Source organism: Felis catus, chromosome A2, assembly GCF_018350175.1.
Source record: "Felis catus isolate Fca126 chromosome A2, F.catus_Fca126_mat1.0, whole genome shotgun sequence".
Classification (NCBI taxonomy): Eukaryota; Metazoa; Chordata; class Mammalia; order Carnivora; family Felidae; genus Felis; species Felis catus.
In genome coordinates this window covers 154,605,579-154,630,180 of record NC_058369.1, presented here as the reverse complement: position 1 = coordinate 154,630,180, position 24,602 = coordinate 154,605,579, and the positions used below count along the sequence as shown (strand labels likewise).

Below are 24,602 nucleotides of genomic sequence, written 5' to 3'. Positions count from 1 at the left end.
CCCCCCCCCCCATCCCTCATTCCTGTGTGCGTGTTGATAATTCAGTCTAAAAGTCAGAGCCCAGGTCAGGTGCTGTTTGGGGAAATGGTAAACAAAGATAAGAGCTTTAAGCACTGGAATTTATTTTTTATCCACTCTGCCTAAAAGCAACTGCATGTTAAATTTAGAAGGCTGGCTTCCAGACCCCTCCCCACCCTCCTGTTTCCTGCCTCCTCTTTACCGCCCATGCTCACGACGCGGTCTTGCTGACCATAGAATAGGAAATGTGTTTGGAAAGCCCAGGAGTCTTTAGAGGCTGCCTGCCTGGATGTTTCTAGAAATGTATCATCTCTGGGCCTGGGAGAGAGGGCCATTTCCTCCGATAGCTGGCTCTGCCCACCATCCCAGCAGCAACCGTCTCTACCCAAATATTTACCCACACGTCCTCTAGGCAGGGCCGTGGTACATCGGCCTCACACTGTCGGTAGGTGAGATGCTCCCCAGGGAAGTAGCCGCATTTTCAGCAAGACCCCTTACAATTTATTTACAAAGGTCTCCCTCGCGCCTGGGAATCTATAATTGAACAGCTCTCTTTTCTATGTAGGTTAAATCCCTTTGCAACCAACTCCAAGAACCTGTAGAAATCCTTTTGTTGGCCTGGAATTCTGTTGTATTGAATATTGTTGGAAATAAATGAGCCATTGTCTGGACTGAGAATTTTCTGGTTAGATAGAGATCTCCACTGTGATGCGATTTATTGTGGCAGGATTTTTTTTTCCAGCTCATTTTAAATTCCCTATTGCCTGCTCAGTCCATTTTCCCATCTCAGGATATAAGTGGGGAGGGCTAGGCTGAAGCTAAAAAAAAAAAAAAAAAAGAAAAGGAAAGAAAAAAAGAAAAAAGTCTCCTTTGCCCAAGAATGCTGTCCAGAGGCCTAAATGGAGTCTGGGACCAGATTTTAGCGAGGAAAGTGTAGTACATCTACTCACTGGCTTAGGAGAAAGGAGTCAGAGGAACTGGCAGCCGGCACATGAGTAGGAGATTAGTTACAGGATGATGAAGAGCCTCAGAGCCTCAGAAGGTCCATGAGTTCAACCCCCGGGGGCCCCACTGCACAGATGAGGACCCACAGCTCAGAGAGGTGGGGTGGCTTGTCTCTGCCTGTGCTCACACAGGCTCATTTACTGCTCTTAAAAAAAAATTCCACTAACCCAGCTAAGCTTTAAAATATATTCAGCCCTACTTATGAGTACGTTTTTGAAGTTAAAATAAAAAAAAAAAAAAAACGTAAGGAGCAATTCACTGTTTTTCTCTTTTATAATCAACTCTTGAGATTTTGCATTTCACGGTTGACAGAATTGTAAGTGGAAAAGCAGAGATGTGGAATTCAACAGATCTGACTGGAGGACAGTGGGCAAGTTATCAAGCCTCACCAAGATTCAGTTTGCTCGTCTGTGAAATGGGGACAAATCACATTTCAAAGGGTGGTAGTGAGGATTCCTCAGAGAGTGCCAATTGGGATTTTCTTAAGAAGCTCTGTTTGCAATTCTGCTTTGGGGCATGAGGTGAGGAGTGCATGTATCAGATTTGCTTGTTTCTAGAAGTGCTGGTCAGGGACCGGTGAGTCCACGGCAGCCTCAGGCATGGGGTCTTCCCAGGAGGGATGGAAACGACTGTGCCAGTGAGAATTAAGAATTCACTGGGGCTTGGGGCACCTGGGTGGCTCAGTTGGTTAAGTGTGTGACTCTTGGTTTCGGCTCCGGTCACGATCTCAAGGTCTGTGAGTTCAAGCCCCACATCAGGCTCTGTGCTGACAGTGTGGAGCCTGCTTGGGATTCTCTCTCTCCCTCTCTCTCTCTGCCCCTCCTCTGCTCGCTCTCTCTCAAAAATAAATAAACTTTAAAAACATTAAAAAAAAAAAGAATTCAGTGGGGCTGCCTTGGAGGAGACGCTGGCGAGAGGCCCCCACTCCTGTAATCAGAAGAGGGAGGAAGATGCTAGAAGATGAGCCCTGGAAGACATCGCAGAGGCTCTTGGAGACCTGCCTCAACTCTTCCCTAAACAAAGAGCCTTGCAGAACGCCTCCTGTCACCTTGGAAGATTCCGCTTTGCCCTGGAGGAGGTGGATGTTCCCAGAGTTTGGGTGGCTTGCCCGGGGCCCCATGGCCAGACATTGGGAGAGCTGGCCTTTAGTCAGAGCCTGTCTCCAGGGCTGCCTCGTACCCTCCATGATGGCTGTCTTGTCCCCTCTGTCACCAGACACGATTTTAGCCCTTGCTGATTTTCTGCAGCTGGTGGCTTTTCGTGAAAAGGATTCCTTGTCAAGAGTGGTCTCTGCAGTGGCAAGGCTAAGTAAACACGGGCCCCCGAGTAACAGCTAACATGAGCTGCCCTGACAGTGGTGGGCCCAAGGACACCAAAAAGCATCCCTCCCTCCCCTTGCTGCCGGAGGGCTGGGTTTGAATACATGGGGATGAGGTTTTGGGGGGGAAACCTTTTTTTTTTTTTTTTTTGTAATTAAATTTGGGGGTGGGAGGAGACTCGCTAAATCAGACCGCATGTTCCTCAGAGGCTTGATAGCAATTTCTGTTCAGAGGAGCTGAGACGCTGAATTCCTACCTCAGCCTCTGGTCTGCTGGGTCGGGGCTGGAGCCTCAGGGGAAGGGGGGCTGCTGAGGTCCAGAGGGAAGGCTGGGCCAGCCGGCCTGCGGGTGGGCTCCCCCCGGGCGTCTCTGGAATGGCCTGGCAGATGCTTCCTTCATACCACGTTATAGGAGGTGGAGGGCTCACCTCCCTGGCGTGGGCATCCGGAGAGATGATGGTCACTCCCTGCCATCCTTCTCATGCCCAAGTGTGGGGAGAGAGGGTCCCAGGGAGACTCCTATCTCTCATGGAATGGAGGAGGGTCTCATGGAATGGAGGCTGAGTGCTCCCAGCCCAGGCTGCCCATTCATCCCCCCATCTGCTGAGCAAGCTGGGCCTGCGGGCCCCCGAGGCAGCCAGCGAAGGCTTCAGTTAGGGGCATCGCTCTCGAGCAAGCAGCTGCTCCTGCGGACAGAGCTTCCAGAGCATGAGCCCTCGGGGACATCAGCCCGGTCCCCACTCGGGGAACTTTTGTTACCCGTTTTTGTTGTCATTGTTGCTGTTTATCTGATACTGGGCTGTTCCTCTAATGTAGGACGGAACCCCAAAAAAGGTGACTGTGGCCACGTGAGGGGACATTACTACTCCCTCCCTTCCCCTCTGTGAAAAAAGATTCTGTTTATGTTTTCCTATCTTTACGCTTTTATTTGATGTGTTTATTTATTTTAAAGATCTTTCCAATAAGGAGAATTTCATCTGTCCTCCAAGGGTGCCCTTAGCAACCAACCTCTGGGGCTCCCCTGATGTTTGCAGACCACCTGGTCCAGACCACTGTTGTACCGGGAGTGTGTCCCCCACGCCTGCTGTGTGCCCCTGGGTGGGTGGGGGCCCTGGGGGGGGGAGGAGCCCTGTGGACCCCCGCTGAGGCTCACAGGGAGGGGAGCACAGAATGGGGACATGGAGGGGGCCCTGTGGGGGCCACCCAGTCTGCTCAGGGCAGGGATTGGGGGGCATCGGAAACACTTCCCGGAGAAGGGGAGGCTTATGCCGAAGCAATTTTCAAAAAGCATTTGTGCTCTTTCACACAGAAACAATAAAAGCACTTAAACAAGGTTTTGGAGCAGAATTGAACCGAGTTCCTTCACAGGCGCATCGTTTATTGCCGTTTTATTGGAGTGCGTGCTCTCTGCAGTTTATGCCTCTCTGCTTCACGCCAACCACGTGGCAGCCCATGTATCGTGGAGGTGGCACGTGTTAATTATGGCAATTTGTTTTCGCCGTGGATCTTCAGGAATCGTTTGTCTCTTTTGTCTTCTGCGTCTGCTGCTCCCTATCAGGGCCAGGTGTGGGGTGCCTGTCCCCCGCATTGCAGTGAGGCTTCTTCAAGGGACTTGACCTTCAGGTGGGGGCAGACTGGGGTCTCTGAGGTGCCATAGGTGACAGTGTCACATCAGGGGGCCCCGGGCAGGGGCCGGTGGGCCGAGGGATTTTTGCAGGACGGTAGCTCCAGACAGCCTGGGGTCAAGTCCACGGCCATGGGCCAGGGAGGGTTGGAGGTGTGGACCTGGAGGGAAGCTGGGTACTTGGGGACAGAGAAGTGGCCTTAAGGAGGTGGGCGTGGCTGAGCTGGGCCAGGCCCATTTGCCAGGCCATGTTTCCTGCCCATCATAGGGTGACAGCAGATGGCCTCCAGGAACTCAAAGGGCAAGGGCCTTGCTGCTCTACAGGGTCCTGGACAGGAGGCCCAGGAGTCAGGACCAGAGGTGGTGGGGTGACCGCCCAGCAGACATAAGGAGGCTGGGCTCCCTAGAGGACATGCGGCTCACATCCTGCCACACAAGACACAGATCTGAGAAGTTAGCTCTCGAATTGCTGTGTTTGCCAGGAGCACAGACTGCTGGTGGCTTTCCTGCCCGTAGTGCTGGCCCCACAGTATGGCCGTGACAGAGGAGTGGGGTGCTGGACCGAGGACACCCCATTGCCCCTCAGCTGCCGCCTTTGTGATGACCTCCGTGTCTCCCCTCCGGGCCAAGCCTCTGGGTGAGGGGCCTGGAAGCCAGCTCCAGGTGACGTTGGGACAAGGGTGGGGACAGGAGAAAGAAAGCCTGGCCTGGGGCAGGGCAGGGGTGGGAGCAGAGAGCGGAACCAACAGTGTTTTTATAAGAAGGGAATGCTCGCAGCTACACTGAGTATTCATTGACCAAGTCCTGGAGGACAGGCACAGGGCGAGTTTCGCGTGTCTCATTTTATTGAGTTTCTGTTTTACAGATGAGAAAACCGAGGCTGAGAAGGGTTTGTGCACAAGGTCAGCAGGCAGAGAGAGGGTGCAGCCTGCCAGAAATAATGCTGTGTGAGTGAGAACCCCTGTCTGCCGTCCGAAGGCTGACAGGGCCAAGCCAAGGAAAGCAAGGAAGGAGGATTTTTTTCTCTTCCCGGTTCGAGAAGGACCCACAAGGGTGTGTTCATGCTCTGCTCCATGACCGCGGCAGAGGGGCGGCCTGGGGATGATTGAAGACTTCATAAGATAGCACGTAAACTGAGGCAGGAGCACATACTTGGGCTGGAGGGACGGGAGCGTTCGGGAAGAGGGAGCCCCTGCAGTGGCTGGGGGAGGACAGGACTCTGTGAGTCCAGAGTGTCCGCGAACCCCGGCCAGGCAGGTGGGGAGTGTGCAGTGGCTTCTCCCAGCTGAAGTGCGAAAAGCCCTTGCAGAGACCTCTTGGGTCCTCCTGGGTGCCTGGCAGAGTGCCTGGGCTGGTGAGGGCCCTCGTCCCAGATGGGCAGCGATGTGGGGCGGCTCCTTGGGAAAGGAGAGGGAGCCTCAGGGAATTCTACAGTGCTTGCTTTTGATGTGGTAGCTGTGGAGAGTTTCTGCCTTGTCCTGTTCCTGAGCCTTGGACCTGTAACCCCCATGAGCACCTGGGGAGCTCACTGGCCCGTGAGGAGGCCCCTGCTCTGTGCGATAGTGTCCTGTCAACCTGGGGGGGGGGGGCCTCAGGGCTCCTAGCTCAGGTCGCCTACCCCTCTTCTCTCTCTGACCCTAGCTGGCTCTGAGCTTCTTCACAAAGAGCAGTTGCTCCAAGACTGTCCCTGCGTCAGTGTGGGGCCACCCCTGAGGGTCCTGGCCAGACTGATACATATATTTGCAGAGTTTCCTGGAGATCGCACAATTCCCAGCTGTTCTTGATTTTTTCCTAAGGGAAGGGCACAAGGAAACAGTCTTAAATGGCAGCAGGAGGAGGGCCCCTGTGGGATCTTCTCAAGGTTCATTAACCCCACAATGCGTCACCACCTTCCAAAGAAACCGTTCTGATGTCTTGCTCCCTTTGGCCCAGACCGTAGGATGCTGTGATCTTTCCCCAGTAATCTAAGAAAAGAGTCTTTTCCAAAAGGTCAGACTAATGGTGGGTAGGGTTGGATTTCTGGTAGGGGAGTTGAATTTTGTAAAACTGCAAATCTGTCTGATGAGAAAACACCATTTTCTGTGACAGAGCCCTTAACCCCCTGAGCTCATGGAGGTCCCATGAGGTCTTCTAGGTCTTCTAGGCCAAGGCAAGGCTGGCCTGGCCAGTCTGCTCTGGTTTTTGGGACCCCCCCCCAGATCACTTAGCTTGCCAGTGTGGTGTTTTTTAAATGTTTATTTACTTATTTTAGAGAGAGAGAGAGAGAGAGCGCAAGCACAATGGGGGAGGGGTAGAGAGGGGGGGGGGACAGAGGATCTGAAGCGGGTTCTGCACTGTCAGCACAGAGCCCGATGTAGGGCTGGAACCCACGAACCGTGAGATTGTGTCCTGAGCCGAAGTTGGACGCTTAACCGATTGAGCCACCCAGGCGCCCCACCAATGTGGTTTTTTTAAGGTAAATTAAAAATAGGGCAACAGTCATATGCATTTAGAGCAAAAACGTCTGGAATTCACTTCGGAAACCTCTTCGTGTTCCTGTGCGTTACCTTTCTTTCTGATGAGTGCTCTTAGTGGAAGTATCAAGTTGTAATCAAAATTGTGCTTTCTGTAGCTAACTGTTTTAGGCTCAGAGGCCCTGAAAACTGATTTATGAGGAGTGAAGCTAGGAAACACGGGGTGAGACTTCACACGTATGTTAGCCAAGGAAGGAGGGGGTCCTGAACATTCCCATAAGAATACTGGCCAGTCGAGCTGGAAACAGTACAGTACAGTCGAACGGAAAAGCCGCATGCGGCCTCTGTACCCGGTCGTCAGACTGTCGGTCAGTCTTGGCCAGAGTACATTTCCTCTGCCCCAGCCCATTGCGGCCTCACTTGGGGTGTGAGAACTTGAAACTCCAGTCCCTGTTGAGGAATGGAAGTGAGACTCCCGTTCTGGGGTCCCCCTGGCCTCTGGGCTCTGCCGTGGAAAGAGCAGGGAAGAGCAGTTTCCTCTTGCGTTTTGATTCATGCTGGTTCTCAAGTTCAGCTGCACCCTGGAGTCACCTGTAACACCCTACAGGAAATGGGGCCTGAGGGTTGAGTCTCAGCTGTATCTTTAAGTTCCCAGGGCATTGCTTAAGCCCATGGCTTACAGAACGTTATGTAAAGTCTAGCTCTGTGCAGACAGCCTGGGGAGTTCTTTCAGGGTCTTCCCCCTCTTTCCACATCAAGCTTCCACCTCGGGAGCCAGTATTGTGCCTTGCGTAGAAGCCCACAGGAGTCACATCGCCCACATCGGAATTTGCGTCTCGCTGCTTCTCGGCTGTGTGACTGTGGTCAGCTTCACTGTCAGCCTCAGTTTCTCACCCAGTAAGATGGAGATAATACAAATACACCTCGCGTAGTCGGCAAAAAGCCTGTTTGCAGACGGCACTTACCGATGCCTGGCACACAGTAAGCGCTTGGTGAGCGCTCACTGCTGCTTCAGCTGAGGAGCTGAGGAGCCCTGTGTGCCCCTCCCCCATCCGCATCCATCCTGGTGTCTTGAGCCCTAGGTTCCTCCCCTCTGGCCGGCCTGTTTAGATTGACCACTCTCCTCCGGCAGGTCTGACCTTCTCTCTGACTTGGTTTCTCCCTGAAGATGCTCCTAGAATGCCCGCCTGGCTTCTCACACCTCGCCCGAAGACCAGGCCCCGCCACGACACCATGCTTGGAACGGGCTCTTGGGTGCCGCCCCAATGCAGGATCTCTGTTCTCAGACCCCCAGTTGTCTGGCACATGACAGGAAAGGAGATGGGGTTGATGAGGTGAGGTGGGATCAGAGCCTATAACAGATCGATTCCCTCGTTCCTTAGGGCCCCCAGGATTCCCATGGGCTTTGGGGCTACCATAGTGAGTCCCTCTCTTTGGAGCCTCCAGTCGGGCCAGTGGGGGGAGAGAGACGAATCACATACACATAAAACCACAACAGAGCTAAGTGTTTTGAAGAAAAGATTTGAAGAGGGTGAAGTATGAAGTTGTTTACCATGCTTTGGAACGCTTGAAGGGGTTAATTTTGGGGGGGAAATCAAAGGAAGTACCTTTTCTATCCAGTGTATTTTTTTTTTTAATTTTTAAAATGTTTTTATTTATTTTTGAGACAAAGAGAGACAGAACATGAGCAGGGGAGGGGCAGAGAGAGAGGGAGACACAGAATCCAAAGCAGGCTCCAGTCTCTGAGCTGTCAGCACAGAGCCTGACGCGGGGCTCGAACTCACAGACCGTGAGATCATGACCTGAGCCGAAGTCGGAAGCTCAACCGACTGAGCCACCCAGGCACCCCTCTATCCAGTGTATTTGAAACTTGTAGGACTTATTACTCTACGGAGTTGCAATAACTGAGATATATTTTGACAAATTCCGGGAAGGTAACTGGAGAACGGGTTATCAATGGCCGCCCCCCGTCCCCGTCACTGGAAACAACCATCATGGAAGCAGCTACTGTGCTCTCCTCTGCACCATCTGCTCGCACCCTGGGTCAGCCTGCTACTCCGGCTGTGTCACCCTCTAGAGGTACACAGGCTGGAGGGAGACTAGGGTGGGCAAGGGACTTGAAAGTGTGCCACATGGAGAAAATTTGCAGAAGCCTGAGGTGGGCAGTCTTTTAAAGGGTCATTTGGGCCCAGAGTTTGAAGCTATAGATGGAAACCATAGGGAAATGGATTTGTGGATTAATGGTCTGGTCCAGCTGTTTGAAACATGGAAGAGGTGAGCCCTTCACTCCTGGAGTGACCAGTGGATGATGGGTCCCGAGCAGGTGCCCAGGAGAGGGCATTCGGGATCAACCAGCAATGTCTGAAATCCTTCCAAGTCCTCGGGTCTTGGTAATTCTACCATTGTTTTGTTGGTCTCTGGCAGAAAATAGTGTTCTGGGGAAATAGGATGTGAAAAGAGGAACTCTGTTGGAAGGGAAGGAGGGCAGGAAAAGTTCCAGGCTGAAAGGGAGGGGCAGCAAGGGACCCCAGAGGGGCAGTGAGGGATGCGGGAGTGGCAGCAGAGGGGCTGCTGGCCGAGGGGCACAGATGCACGTGCTGAGACCCTGGTGGATCAGAGGCACATGAAGGGACACGTGTCTCCTTAAGGCTTCTGAGATGACATCTGTACAATGGGAGTGACAGGAAGCATCGAAACAACAGCAAAATAGAAACAAATGCTTCTGGGGGGCATAGGCACAGGACTGCACGCTAAGTGCTTTACACATGTCACCTCATCTAATCAGCCCCAACCGAATGGAGCCAATAGGTTTATTATCCCCTTTAACAGGAAACTGAGGTTTACAGTCATGTGGCTGGTTCAGGGGTTCAACCTGGCTTGGAGGCAGGGAATCCAGCCTGGAGCCTGTGTCTAAGCCATCCGCCCAGCTCCATTCAGGGTGGAGGAAGATAAACTGGGGAAAGGGAGCTGCAAATTGCTGTCTGTGAGTCTTGCTATGAGCGTCTTGCTTCGTGCATCCCCGAGGAAGGTGGGTTGTGGCTCCCTGTGCTCAGCCATGAGGGAGCCAAAGGCAAGATTATTCTGCGGGGTGGAGGGAGAGCGCCAAGTTAACTGCTCCGTGTAAACGGACTGACTGCTGAGCTAGCACCAGAAGGATCTCTGCATTTGGATTCTGCAAGCCAGGATGTACTCTTTTAGGGCCACGATAGGAGACACGGGAAAGGTGCTCTGGGGACCACGCGTCGCTTTGGACTTTGTCATCCCAGCTAGGAAAAAAGTACACGTGGAGTGGATGGTCACAGAGAAGATCTAGAGGATAGTAAACTGAATGACTGTAAGATTCCAGAAAGTCCTGAATGTGGTTTGAAAATCTAGACTTAGTATGTGAGAAAATATACAGCCTCCATGGATATCTCTTGGATTGATGTCTTTTTTTTTTCCTGCCAGTGTATTCCTGCCGGAAGTATTCCTGCCAGATGTTTGCGGACATCTCAGCTCAGCACACTTCCATGTGCTGATGGCAGAGCATAGGAGTTAGAGCAAAAAGACTTGAGCTCTTCAAGTCTGTGTTTGCTGTGTGACCCTGAGAAACACACTTAGCCTCTCTGAACCTATGTTTTCTCAACTCCGAAAGGGACTATTAGAGGGAACAAATGGTAACAAGTAATAGTTACTATTCTTATGTTTTTCTTACATCTCTGGCAGTGCCTGTCTCCAGGGGAGAGTACATGGAACTGTAAAGATCTCCTGAGGCACCAAAATAGTGAGACAAGGTTGGGCGCAGAGGGGAAGTAAGATGCTGCGGATCAAAGGGTAAGCGCCAAGATGAATTAGTTTGAATGTTTTTAGAAGTCAAGTGGATGTCATAAGCAATGATATAATCAGTTTAGATCAGCAATGATATAAATCTTGGGAATTTTAGAAGAATCTGAAGTAATAACAGAGTGGTTTAGGAATAGTGTGATTAGGTAAAATAAAACAAAAAAGTGGATCCTAGAATGTGTGTTATAAGTTGGAGATTGGGAAAACGGACACTAGAAAGTATGGTAGAATGAAACCAGAAACACAGGCTTGGGAGCTGAGAGACCTCAATTTCATTCCTAGTTTAGCCACAAATTAGTGAAATGGACTAGGAAAGTCTCTTAACTGATCTGACACATTTCCTCATTTGTAGAGTGGATTAAAACAAAACAAAACAAAAGCTCCTTATTCACTTTCCTGAGTTACAACCCTCTAACCCAGTGTTTTTCAGAATGTGGGCTATGAACCCTTAGGGAATTGTGAATTCAATTTAGGGGATTAAGAGCAGCATTTTAAAAAAGGAAATAGAATGGAATAGAACATAGAGTATATCACACCTAGAAGACTACATATTGTTTCACAAAACGTTTGTTTAATTACATGGGTATGTCTGTACTGGGTTGACTTATAAATATATTTCTTACGACGTGTTGTGGTCAACAAGTTTGAAAACCATCGCTCTAACACTCCCAGGGCTGCCCCAGGAAAACTCAGGTATGCTGCCTAGCTTAGTTTCTCCCTTTGCGTTTGTACCTCTGTGATCTGATCCCTCTGACTCTGCGTAACGATCCCAAGAGCCCTACCATAGGCAATACCTGCTCCCCTCCCTGTGACCATAGAGCCAGTAGGGGATAAGGTATTTATGAAGTCAGAATAGAGTTGCCAGATTTATCAAATAAAAATAGAAGCCTTCAGCAAACTGTGAATTTCAGCTATGCAATGAATCATTTTTTAGTATAACCATGTCCCAAATATTGCACGAGACATACTTAGACTACAAAATGATTCTGTGTTTATCAGAAATTAATTTTTTTTAATGTCTGTTTTTGAGAGGGAGGGACACAGCATGAGCAGGGAAGGGGCAGAGAGAGAGCGGAAGACACAGAATTCAAGGTTCTGAGCTGTCAGCACAGAGCCCAACACGGGGCTTGAACCCATGAACCGTGAGATCGTGACGTGAGCTGAAATCAGACACTCAACCGACTGAGCTACCCAGGTGCACCCCTTTTTTGTAAATTTTTTTTCCAGAAATACCTAAATTTAACTAGCCCCCTGTGTTTTATCTGGCAACCCTAAATAAGTAATAAATAAAGAGCAAACAGGAGGGAAAGTTTCCAAAGATTACAACTTTTAAGTGCCCAAACTACAAAACTTTGTGCTTTAATATGATCATAAATTAACAGCTGTATTATATTATGCAAATTTATGTTAAGTTATTCACTATCTGTCATCATGCTCCAATAAAAATTGTATATATGACATTTAGAAAAAAATGGTATCTTCTGATAAGAGTTTTGTGCTGCATTTTGGTGGTGCTGGTTGCCTTTGGCTTGCCTGAATGCTGCAGCCACAGACAAGCGGAGTCTTTGTGAGTGACTCACTGAATTACTTATGGTCTGTCTAGATCCATGAGAACAATCCCGGTGAGTGACCAGGGGCCGCTTTCCCTCCATTTTCATTCTTTCCCGAAGGAATGCAGGTTGGCGGGGAAATAACAGGAGAGAACCCCCCCCTGCCCACCCCCGTCTTTCATCTAGAAGTTGGCAGTTTCCCACCAGTAAACACTGTGCAGCATGAAGGTTAGCCTGACTGGACAAGCAGGAAGGGAGATTATTTGGTTTTTAATCTCTGTACCCTCACATTTCTTGGTGATTAAACCCAAAGGGAAGAAAGCAATTTCTGCTGTTCCCTGTCTGTAGCGTAGCTATAGACATGCCCACCAGTTGACTAATTTAACATTCAGAGTATAATAGATAATGTCTTATCTTCAGGCTGATTTGCTTAAGTTTTTCCCTGATGACTGTCACCCACTTGGAGGCTACTGGTATGCCACCAGTATTTTTTTTTTTTTTTTTAGCTTTTATAATTTTTTTTTTAATTGTGGAATACTGTCTGTGGAAGAAATGCCGGTGTCTGTTCTGGAAGGGTGGGAGGGGTAATGTCTTGACGTCTTGCTAAGGGCACATTACATCCCCAGAGCCGAAGCTTAGAGGACAGGGAGCAGATGGCCTTGAGGAATCTTTGAAGAATGCCAGGCTGGGCTTAGACGACAGGCTGTTGGCAGCAGGAATTACCGGGAGGAAGGCAGGTGAGGCCTGTACAGTGAAGAAGAGACTCTTTGTTCACCCAGAAGAGAAAACACAGAGTCTTTCGTGCTGGGAGCTGTATGGCACTCGCTCTCTGACCACAGCTGCAGACTTTCCCTGCTCCAAAGACAGAGCGTAGGGTCAAGGGCACACAGGCTAAGCTCGGAGTCAGGCACAGGTGACAGGCATAGGCCTGGAGTCAGGAAACCACACCAAAACCTCGTGATCTCGGTTGGTCTCCCAAAGCCCCCTGCCTCAGTTTCCTCACCTGTAGAACAAAGGGATTCGATCGAATGGTCTCTAAGTTTCTTTCAACTTTAGCTTTCATTCATTCACTTATTCATTCATTTACCTAAGCACTGAGCACCTATCATGTGCCCGGATGTGACAACAGACAGGTGTAGTCACAGGGCCAACAGCCGAGCTTGTCTAGGGGTCAGCAAGCAGAAGCATGTCACCCTGCCTAAGGACACAGGGAAGGACACAGGGAAGGAGGGAGAGCAGGGGGAGGAGGGGATATGAAATTATTTTTCTTCTAAGGTTGCTGACTTCAGACTTTCTGAAAATGGCTAAGGAAGACAAATCCCTAGGGGAAAGTTTGTTGCTTTCTTGGTCACTGGCTTTCCCAGCTGAGAAGGCAGAAGTCTCTAATGATTCGACTTGGACAACTAGGAGGTGTTCCTTTCTGGAAATGACTATCCAAGATGGAGCACTGGCAGGGATGGATTAAACCGATGGACCAAACTTCACCTAACTCACACAGAAGTGAATGAACTAATCAGAAAAAAATGTGTGTTGCAGCTCCCAAGGCTTTCAAGTTTGATAGAGGAAATCAGGGTTGGAGGCATAGGTGGTATTTTCATCCCTTCCTCCAGTTGTAGGAAAGAAAATCAAGTGTGGACATTTAATGGGATAGTGTTTAGATGCCAGCAATGGACAGGATTTGTTTTGCTGGATTGTGGCCTGTCTCACCAGAAATCTCACAGAGCCCGAGAAGGGTATTTGTCAGGATACCCACAGACCTTACTAAGTGGGCTTTAAGTTAAATTTTGAGGGTCAGGGAGAAAAATGCTACTAGATACAATGATAAATGACAGGTTTGACATCTAAATTATTCCCAAGGAAGAAACTGTCTGTCTGAAACCCAAGAAACACAATGACTAGAGGGATTCTGATGTGGATTTTATGTAGAAAAAAAAATTTTTTTACGTGGAAATATTGATAGAATTTCCTTTTAAGACACCCAAGGGCAGATGAGGAGAATGTAAATTTATCAAACGTTAAGTAAAAAGAAACTATATACTTCTTGGCTTAGGTTTTTTTTCTTTCTTTCTTTTGCCGTAGATTTTTATGTTGTTTGATCTGTTTATTGGTTGTTGAAGTAAATTAATTAATTTTTTATGGTTGAGACTGACACATCTTGATTTATTAGGGTTTCTTAGTTCCTCAAAGCCAAAGATCTAAGTAGCAAATGCCATTTATCCTGGCAGAAGACAAGGAGGGGACCACCCAGGAGAGGAGGAAAAATGACTCTGGGAACTTTCTGACACCCTGAGAGAGCCCTGGCTATCACAGTGCTAACGTAAGGGTCATAAATGTGTCCGAACGTGTGGTTTTAGACAGCCATCTGCTCTCATAGAACAATCTACTACAGACCTAGTGGTCAGTCCCAAGACAGCATCAAGGAACTGTGAGCTAGTGGATCTGAGTTCACATCTAGGCTCTGTTTCCACCTTGAGCCCTTCACTTAATCTCTGAGTTTCAATTTCCTAATCTTTAAGGAAATATTTTCTGTACTTAAAAATAGCGAACTGGTTGTTAGAATTGTTTGGCCCAGGGTCGGGCACAGAACACGTGTTCAATGAATAGCCGTTCTTATTATTATTCCCATCATAATTATTATCAATATTGTTTGATATTGAATACTTGACCCCAAAGGATCACTCCTTGATAAAAACAAATTGGAAATGGGATAGTTCTGTAGCAGAACCTTAACACAGCTAAGGTAAATAGGAGAGAGTTACTACCGGCTGCAGGTTAGAGACTGAGTTAAGGAAAAGAGACAATGCCCCCTGAAATTGTACAAAGTGACTCAGTGAATCACGCCCAGAAACAAAACCGCCAGATGGTACGTGTGTCGCAGAACTTGAGACACTTCCGTTCAGTGTTTCTAGGTGATTTCTAATTGACATAATCATCTTGCTTCATAGGGCCCATTTCTTTACAGAGTTAGGTCAGATTTATTTCATACATAAAATCATCGTGAATAATTACGGTGGTCCATTAATGTTTACTGTTAGGATGATGATGGTGGTGACCACATCATTAGTGTCTTTCAGGTCTACAAATCACTGATTTGCAGCCAGGCTGGCGAATCATTAAATGAGCTTTTCAGAGAAAGGTGAAAGGATGAGAGACAGAGAGAGAGAGAGAGAGAGAGAGAGAGGGAGGGAGGGAGGGACACGCTCTGAGCGGCCACAAACACATTCCCTTCATTCTGAGATGACACGTGGCCTGAAGGAGCTCCCTAGGCCTCCGTTGTCTTGTCCATAAGATGGAGCAACAGCCCCTCCTGCTCCTGCGGGGGGCAGGGGGGTGGGAGGGCACAGGCCAGACGGCCTCTGGTTTGGGGTCCTCCAGGTCTAAGGGTCGTAATCTAAGAGGTGCTTTCGCAGAGGCTGGTCTGCTGAGTGTTCAGAGCAGTCACCTCGCGGGCAGTGCAGGCAGAGTCTCTGCTGCTTGGCTCTCTGGGTGGGCTGGATCTGCCCCACAACACAGTGGCAGAAGCCCCACTATTTCCAGGTGACCAAATGAGTGACTTCTACAAAAGTAAAAAGCAACTCCAGTAATCATGCTGATTATTTGTAAAGTTAGTCGTGTCCTTAATTATCCAACCCAAGGTCACTGTTTAAGTTTGCAGATACACCTCAGGGGAATATGGCACCAGTTGTTCAGCCTGGGTGTACCTTAGAATCGCTTGGAGACTTTTCAAGAAGCATGATGCCCCGCCTTGCTGCGGGCCAGCTACATCAGAATCACCGGGGGTGGCTCCCAAATATCTGTGGTTTCTAGTAAGTTCTCAAGGACGGGGACTACCCCTGGCTGCTCTTGGGCCTTAATTTGCACGTGGCCCTCAATCCCAGTGGCCGAGTGGATAGGAGAAGGAAGTGCCAGGAGGTGTCTAGTTGCCTGAAGTCAGATTCTGCCTAGAGGTGGGCTGGGGTCTGCCCTCTAACCCTAGGCCTTGGTCCACTTGAGTCAGAGGCTCAGGGGATTTGGGGAGCACTCTGCAGGCCTTAGCGGGGAGCAGCTGCGTATCAGGGAGGAGTCGGGCAGGAGGAGCATCCTTGTGAGACAGAGGGCAGGCAGCACCTTCATAGTCTCAGGATGAGGAAGGTGGCATTCAGCAGCAGTTAACGGCTGGCGCCAGCCGGGAGAGCATCTAGTCTGGTGTCCAGTGGGGAGCCAGCGAGAGGCAGGACAGAGCTCGCTGTCTACATTGGCGTGGTAATGGCAGAAGAGGGCCAGGTCGGTAATCGGCTGCAGGACAAATGTCTCAGATGCACATTTCACGCTCTTGAGCAAAGAACACAATGAAAGGCAACTGCTGGGAAATTCCAGGGGCGTGGGACCCGAAGGGAAAGCCTGGGATGGCTGGAGGACTGTGTACAATACATGAGACAAGACCAGTGTCACAAAAAAATGAGAAAAGCACCAAGAGTGGTGTGTGGTGGGAGAAAGCAGCCCTGGGATATGATGTTTGTGTCCGGAATATTCCTGCTGCGTGGGGTAGGCATCCAGGGAGGCAGGTCAATGAAGAAGCTGCCATGTACTCATCTTGTGCTGTGTGGGCCACAGGGAAAGAGAACTGATATATTCAGAGAACGGGCCTTGAAAAAGTTCCAGAATGATGGGGGAAAAGCCACCACAAAGCCAAGACCTTCTAGGAAAACTTATCCGTAGAGCAGAGAGCCAGGATGACAGGTCACGATGGTGCAGATGAAGGTGACAGATGATGGTGTGTGCCCCCATCTGCTTGGACAACTGGCATTTTTCTCAATGCCGTGAAAGTGTGGGACAGACACAGCTACAAGCTCCCCACCCCAGGGGCAGCCCAGAAGCCCCCCTTTATAGAAACGCTGGAGCCATCACTGACCCACGAGGGTCACTGACCCATTGAGGAGCAGCTTCAGAATCATTGAACGTGAGAGACAATGCTGAGAAGAATGGAGACTGCATGGTGGGGAGGTGTGAGTTCTAATCCAAGTTAGGCCCCGATCCTAGTTTATAACCCTTGACAGATTATCTTCTCGATGCTTCTGTGATGGTTAGCCTTTCATGCGGACTTGGGTAGGCCACAGAACGCAGCTATTTAATCGAACACTGACCTCGGTGTAGCTGTGAAGATATTCTATAGATGTGGTTGACATGTACAATCAGTTGACTTGAAAGGAGATTACCTTTGATAATGTGGATGAACCTCATCCAATCAGTGAAAGGCCTTGAGAGCAAATACTGAGGTTTCCTGAAGAAGAATAAATTCAGTCTGACGATTGCAGCATTGAATCCTGACTTGAGTTTCTAGACTGCTGGCCTGCTCTGTGGAGTTTGGACTTGCCAGTCCCTACAGTCTAATGAGTCCATTCCTTAAGAACTCTCTCTCTCTCTCTCTCTCTCTCTCTCTCTCTCTCTCTCTGCCCCCTCCCCTTTCCCCCCATTGGTTCTGCTCCTCTGGATATCCCTGACCCATACAGCCTCTCTTCCCCCATCAATTAAATGGGGATGGTGATAGTTCCTGCTTCGTAAAGTTGTGAGAGTCGAGTTAACTTTTATGTGTAAAGAACTTAGTTTAGGGCCTGGCATATAAACATTCAATCATCATCATCATCATCTCTTCCAGCGAAGAAGTCTAGTTCGACCTCTTCCTTTCACAGAGAAGGAAACTGAGGCACAGAAAGGGGAATGGGGGATAATAGTGTATACACTGGCACTGTGCCCAGAATCGTACCTAGGTTCATTCCCTTAATTCTTGAGACAACCTCACAAGCTGTATACTGTTGCTGGCTCCACTTTACAGACAGGAAGACTGAGGAACAGAGATTATTATGCCAGTCCTCCATGACACACTGCCAGTGAGTGGCAGCTCAGGGCCTCCACATGCGCCGTTGGCAGGGCGAGGGCCATAGCACCCAGGTCTCGGGGTCCCCTCACTCGGATGGCAGTGCCTCCTTGATCAGAGAAGAGTCTAGGTTTGGTCTGAGTGTGATTGGGAGCCCTCCCCTCAGTGAGAGCTTCTTGACCCTGCAACCAAGCAGGTGCACCAGCGAGAGGCGGTGCCTGTTGCCAACAAGAGGGAAGACTGCCTTCAAGGAGTGGGACCCCTAAATCGTGACTGACAAGGCCAGGATACCTAGGTATACCACTTCCATGGAGAAGTTTGTGCTTCTCCAAGAAACACCCTCCCCCTGGCCCTCCCTCCTCCTCAGCCACTCGAACCAGTTTCTCATCGAGTTGATGTTCTTGCCTATAGCTAAGGAGGTGAGAAGTTTATCCTCTGCCTTCCAGTCTTAAATTACTAATTAAAATGTCTTGGAGTCTAAGCCCATTGCAAGAAAGAGCCTGGGTGGCTTTCTAAAGCTTCTTGTTCATAACCAGAGGGAAGTTGATTCTCTTCTCATCTTTATAATAAGGATTCTTTTCGCGGGGTATCTGCTTTATGCTTGCTACAGCTCTGGCCCCAGTTTGGTCCCAGCAGGGGGAGGCCAGTGGAGTTTAATTACATTCCTCCTATAGGGAACGTTCAAGGAATGAGGCTTTGAAAAACAACTTGTGCTACCAAAAAGAAAAAAAAAAAAATCAAATTAAGCGAGTGAGAAACAGGCATTGCCTTTTGTGTCCTAGAGACCCAATCTAAATATTTAAATTTTAAAGACAGAATTCTAAGTGCTTAACTTTATAAACCTTACACATTGCAATTCATAGGGGAGTCAAACATCCCTTCTGATCTGGAATATTCATATGCTTGGGCTAACAAGCTCATGTGGTTGCTATTTTCACACGTACCATATTCAGCTGTAAAACAAAATGCTAAAAACAAAAAAAAAAACCCAAAACCAAAAAACAAACGCAACACACACAAAACACCCAAAATAAAAGATAATGCTGCCTACAGTCCTGGGGCAACACAGACTTGCCAGAAAACAGAGTAAATTGAATGACTGGGCTACAAGCAAACATTTTAGGAAGGTCCCTGTTCTCTACTGACTTCTCAATTTCCCTTCCTCTCTCCATCTCTGAGATCCCCAGTCGCTGACGATTAGTGAGCATAGAAGGAGCCCCCACCCTGCCTCCCCAGGCGGAAGCTACTGACTTGCTGACTCCACTAGACAAATACCATGAACTGAGAGAAGTAGAACAAGTAGGCAAGTGGGTGGACAATTAACCAAGGCAAATTTCAACTTAATGTAAGGATAAGGTAGCAAGTTCCTTGCTCCTGGAAGCATTCAAGTGCAATGGCATGTTATCTGTCCTGGGTGGGGGGCTGCCTTAGATGGCTCCGAAGATCCCCTCTGACCCTGAGAGCCCAGGTTCCCTCCGTTCCTTGGCATGCCGGGTTCTGGGTCCCAGCACAACTATAGGACTACAGACCACCGGGTGCTGCCTTCATCTGCCTGCATCTCCCTTGGCCGTGACCTTGTCTCTGACTCCCATCTCCTCCTCCCAGGGTGCAGTAACCTTGTTTTCTCCTGTGCGCCTTCCTACATCTCCCCAACTCAAATTTGCTTTCAGTTTACCTGCTGTTAGAAAAGAAGGGGCAAACGAACATTTGTTCATTCGCTCATTCATCCAACACCTATTCATCACGAGCCTACTATGTGCCAGGCACTGCTGGAGGCCCTGGGATGTAGCAGTGTGCCAGGCAGCCGCGTCCTTGCTCTCGCAGGGCTCATATTCTAGCGGGGACTTCATTATATTGCCCCTCCCAGGAGTAAGTGGCATTTTAATAATGGATACTGTGGTGAAACAAAGGAAGGATCTCTAAGTGGTGAAATTTAAGGCTAGTGATGGATGGATGGAAAAACGAATGGGAGTCTTTAAATTTGTGCCAGCTGAGACCATTCTGAGGTCCTGCTCCACTGGGGCAGCTTTGGTCACTGGAGTTAAGTGGAGTTAAAAAAAAAATGCATATGTTGCTTCCTTCCTTCCTTCCTTCCTTCCTTCCTTCCTTCCTTCCTTCCTTCCTTCCTTCCTTCCTTCCTTCCTTTCCTTCTTTCCTTCTTTCTTCATTCATTCCAAAAGCTAATCGTTGGGAATACAACCCATACCTGTGATGTTTTAAGGGCCCAGAATGAGAGCAGTAGTTAAATAAATAAGCCATTCAGTTGAGAATCTACCTCAGTGCCAAGAGGACCCACAGAACCCCGAGCTTCACCTGTGGAGCCCACTTTCCCCAGTTTACTTTTAATTCTTGCTTTTCTGGATTGATGTGCACTGACCCCACCAGCTTATTTGCTTCACAAAGCCTGGCCCTCTAGAGGCTCAGATATTGAATATAAAATACTCCGAGTTGCGACATGAAAGGCACCAAATATATGCTGATTGGTGTGGCCTGTTCCCCAAGGAACCACTCCTTGTGGGTCACCTCTCCCTCTGCTGAGACAGAACTTCTCTGCGGGGACTCGTGAGGTGGGGACAGCTTGGAGCATTAATTGCTAAAAATTCAAAGTGCTGAAGTGCTGATCTGGGAAGCATAGGAAAAACATCTTTAAGTCCTTCCTGCTCTTCAACCTGCCTCTCGCTTGATTGCCCCCACTGCCCCCATTCGGGACATCTTGGTACAAAACTACAGGCTTCTGGGGTGCCAGGGGCTCCCACGTGGGCAGTGGGTCAGGAGGTGGAACCACGAAACTTCTGTGTCACTTTGATTCGGGGACTAGAGCCAGAACAAGGACAAGGAGACTAAATAGTGTGGTGAACTTTGGAGAGAGAGGAGAGGAGACAGAAAAGGAGCAGGACGAGAAGGAGAGGAAAGAGAGCAAGAGGCAGCAGGGCTTCTCAGAGTTCCTGGATGGCGTGAGGTCTAAGGATGTGGCTGTCACTGTTGAAACCCATGGGAGGCGGTCGAGGCCAGGGAGGGTGAGTTTCCTTGGTGGGCGTGTGGGCATGGGCTGTGGACGTCTCCAGGCCGTGGGGAAGAGTTTGGAGCCCCAGGTGGTGGCACAGGAAGGTCTTGGCCCTGAGCAGCACTCATTCACAGCACACTTGGTCCCTGCCTTCCTGCAGGTGTCCCCAAGGGAAAAAATGGGCAGGTGACCTGGATCATGAAGATCAGTGCGTGTATGTAACAATCACATGGGCAGTGAAAACCTGGGGCTGCCACCTGATCCAGGGTGATGGGTCACCCTGCTTCAGGGACTCTTGAGTTGAGTTTTCTTGAGTTGTCTTCTTTCCAGGAACTGGTATTTTCATAGCAGTAGCCACAAATTATGACTTCCAGGATGGAGTTCTAGAACACACCCAGAGAGGCCCCGCTTATAGGCTGTCAAGACTTCTGTGCTCTAATATTAGCTATAGGGATGCCAGGAAAGGGTGAGAGAGGCTCATTTTCTAGGTCAGACTCTTCTAGAATGAAGGACAGGGAGTGGGCAAGTTGGACACATTCCACCTGCAGTGAGAATAGTCCAGATCTTGCTCCAGGCCCCCAGGGGAATAGCATCAAAGAAGTCCTCTTTGACCACAGTAATCTCTGCATAGACTCTCATTTGGGGACTCTTAAAGCTACCATGTACACTAAGGGCTCATTAGGGGAGCTTTTGGTCTAGGAGGAGCTCTCTGCCTAAAAGGTCCAGCCTGGTGGGTACCTGTTGGATGTGACAGGTCTCCAGTCTACGTGTGCATCGTGAGAGAAGGCTCTGGTTATCATCTTCATCTGCCTTGAAGATGACTTCAGATCAACTCAAAAGCTCCCCCTAGCCTCCCACCCTGGAGAAGCAAGATAAGTTCAGGATTATAGGCAGCATGCCTCTAGAGATATACCCAAGATTGGGTGACCCTTGCCTCACTTTCCCTCTCAGTAAAGTGAGAGTGGCATCATTCTTTTTGGGATCGTTTTGAAAAAAATTCATAATTTATTAACAAGACGTAAATGGTCATGGAGTATCAGTGTTTTGGCATTAGGAATAAGTGCTTGCCACAGAGAGCACAACCCGGGGAGAGGCAGGCCTGAGGGTTTGGAAGCTGGCTGCTCACAGCGCGTCGACCATGGACCGAAGTGTTGGTACCACCTGGGCGCTTGTTGGAAACGCAGAATCTCAGGCCCCGCCGTGGAAGTCTAGTGGTCTGTTGCTGCCAGCCTCGCCATGCCGGTGTCCCTGCTCTTATCTTTGATTCTTTGGTATGACTTTAGGGCTGTAAGTTGTTCTGAGTTCCTGCCTCTTGCCTTGTACGTCTCAGCTTTGTGTCCTGTGGTGCTGTTATGGGATCTGCGGGAAAGGGCTCAGATGCACCTCTAAGCCCCACGGGGCCGGGTGAGCGTGTCGACGAGGACCCCTGAGCATATTCTTCCTAAAATGTTGGACAGCAGGACTCGAGCAGACCTGGGCAAAAGGGGAGGGAACCTGTCCAGTGGGGGAAAGCCCATTTCCAGTTTTTCCCCTGAATCTTAAAATCAACTATGCCCTACTCCCGGTGTGAGGACGACCCTGAAGATTCATCCTGGGTACGATCCAAACTGGGAGACTTTTTTTTTTTTTTTTTTTTCCCATAGCGAGGACGAATTTGTGTGAAGCTACACACATTTTTTCCACCCAACCTTCCTCTTGTGACAAAGGATGTATATTTATGAAACAGCCAGTTGGGAGCAAAATGGCGTGTGTGTGTGTGTGTGTGTGTGTGTGTGTGGCCACAAAATATGCTTTTTTTCCCCCTTTGAGATCCTCTGGCTGCTTCAAGGAACAAATCCTCAACCTTGCTCACATTAGCAGCATGAGCTAATCAGTCGAAATACCCAGCATGGAATGCTTTTATCCTTAAGAGAAAAAGAAAGAGTAAGTTGTATTTTAATTAGATATTTATAATGGTTACAAAGCAGCTCTTCAAGAGAAGTTTTAAGAATCTGGCCTTCCTTCTAAGGCATAACTGTGTTCAAATTATCCTAAAGAGAGGCTGTATATCAATCTAGCCCAATTTGTGATAAATTTACAACTGGGTTCTGCACAGCAGATTTATAACAACAATTAAACAGAAGGAAAATGGGTCATAAATTTCGGCTGGCACAGTCCGGCACCAAAGAGAAGAAGAGAGAATGGTTTGGCCAGATCAAAAGTCAATAATTTCCACATAAAGTGCTGAAGCTATAGCAAACACAATTTATATGGAAAGAGGCTGGGTTTTTTTTTTTCCCCTCCGATCCTTTTCAAAATTAGATATTGGAGAACACAATGAAGCATCTACGTTACAAAGGTCTTATTAAATAATTGGTGTGCTCTCTCAATTTTACGAGTAGCACACGTACAAACCGCTGCCTGCTCCTCAGTGCTTGAATTTAGTGAAGGTAGTGCCCCTTCGATAGGACTAAGGAAACATGGGGCAAAGGAAACATGGGGCAAGTGATTGGGTGACTTGAGAGGGAAAGTTTTAAGCTGAATTTTGGTGGTGGATTGAGAGGAAAGCCAGATGATCTGGAAGGAAACACATATGGCCTTAGAACAAAGCAGCAGGAATTATAAAGTGGGTTATAACCATATTATAACTGGAAACAGAAATATGTACACCGAAATGAGAAAGACATCAAGGCCACTTGGGTCAAAACAGGTGGCAGGACACGGACTATTACGGGACAGCATGTGTGACTTGTAAAACATGTACCAAGACCATCTTCAGTAGTGAGGGAAGACCTCCAAGTGTCCTTATGCGTGCCAGAAGTTGAGTTCTGCTGAATTAGTGACTTGCACTGCTGACAGTTTCACATCCTGACTGATAAAGGCGGCAGCAAGGCCAACCGCCAACTGGGACTTCACTGTAACCAATAAGGAAGCATTGACTGGCTCTGTGGAAATCACAGGACATGTGGCATGAAGTGGCCACACTGTTATGAGAAGGACATAAGAGCAGGCCATGCTCACGGTTGAGAAGCCCAAGAGTGCAAGCAGTGTGACGTGCTCTTGGACTTACATCCCGCGGCTCAGGCAATCTGGGTTTTGAAAGTTCAGCGGAAAGGTGTGTGTGACTGCAGAAATTTGAAAGTGGGAGCTTCCGATCTGGGGACCATGGATTCTGGGTACTTGGGTGGACACACCGTTTTCTGGTCACCCAGCAGCTATTCTCCCTCCACTCCCAGGAGCAGGGGTTTGGAGATCTCCCTCTCCCCCATCTGAGGTCTCAGTGGTTTCTGGGAGGCTGCTCCCAGGCACCAACTCCAGGGATGAGGCAAGTGACCCAGGTCTAAGTCAATCAGAGCATCATAATCTCCTCAGTCCCTGTGATTGGTGGAGGGCTGAGCGTGTGGCCCAGTCGCTACCAGTGAGATGCTGTGAGCCTTTCGCTGGGACTTCAAAGAAAGAGACTCTCGCTGCTTCACATCGCACCTGAGCTGGCTCCGCACTCCCCTCCCATCAGCCTATAGAAGGATTCGAGGACTTGAAGGAACACTCGTCGAAACAAGGAATCATCAGCTTAGAGAGGAGTGTTGCCGGGGCCCGAGCCAAGGGATGGAGTCTAGGATAGAACACCCATAGAGTTTGGGGGCGGCTGGCTGAGTCTGGCATTTCATTCTCCATTTCGTTCACCTGTGGATACAGCAGAATTGCTCATTTGCTCTCCCTGCCTATTTGAGCAGAGGAAAAGTAACTGGAGAGAGATGTCAGGGCAGAGGGGGCAGCCACTGTTGGTGTGGCCAAGGTGTGTGTCTCTCCTGGGTCACATGGACACTGCAGGAGGCATGGAGGCTCAGAGTGAGCCTTCTTGCCAGTAACCTGCTCCAGGGGGCTGACTGCCCAGGAGATGCCAACGCCCAGAAGCCCTGAGCCCTCTGGATAAGTCCTGCAGGGCCCCGTGCCAGCGCCATGGGAGGTGCTGAG

At 49.2% G+C, this 24,602-nt stretch overlaps 1 protein-coding gene across 4 annotated transcripts in view; it reads right to left on the bottom strand.

Moving 5' to 3' along the window:
* The window catches only part of TBXAS1 (thromboxane A synthase 1), a 154,781-nt gene that overhangs the window by 19,998 nt on the left and 110,181 nt on the right, over positions 1 to 24,602 (bottom strand). The window contains exon 10 of one of the 4 annotated variants that reach the window (XM_045052842.1): positions 6,340 to 7,716. The exons of the other annotated variants lie outside the window; for them this stretch is intronic. Within the exon in view, the coding sequence (XP_044908777.1) occupies positions 7,525 to 7,716 (192 nt within the window). The 3' untranslated portion in view covers positions 6,340 to 7,524. Of the gene's footprint in view, positions 1 to 6,339; positions 7,717 to 24,602 lie in introns of those variants that run through there. 4 annotated transcript variants of the gene reach the window in all.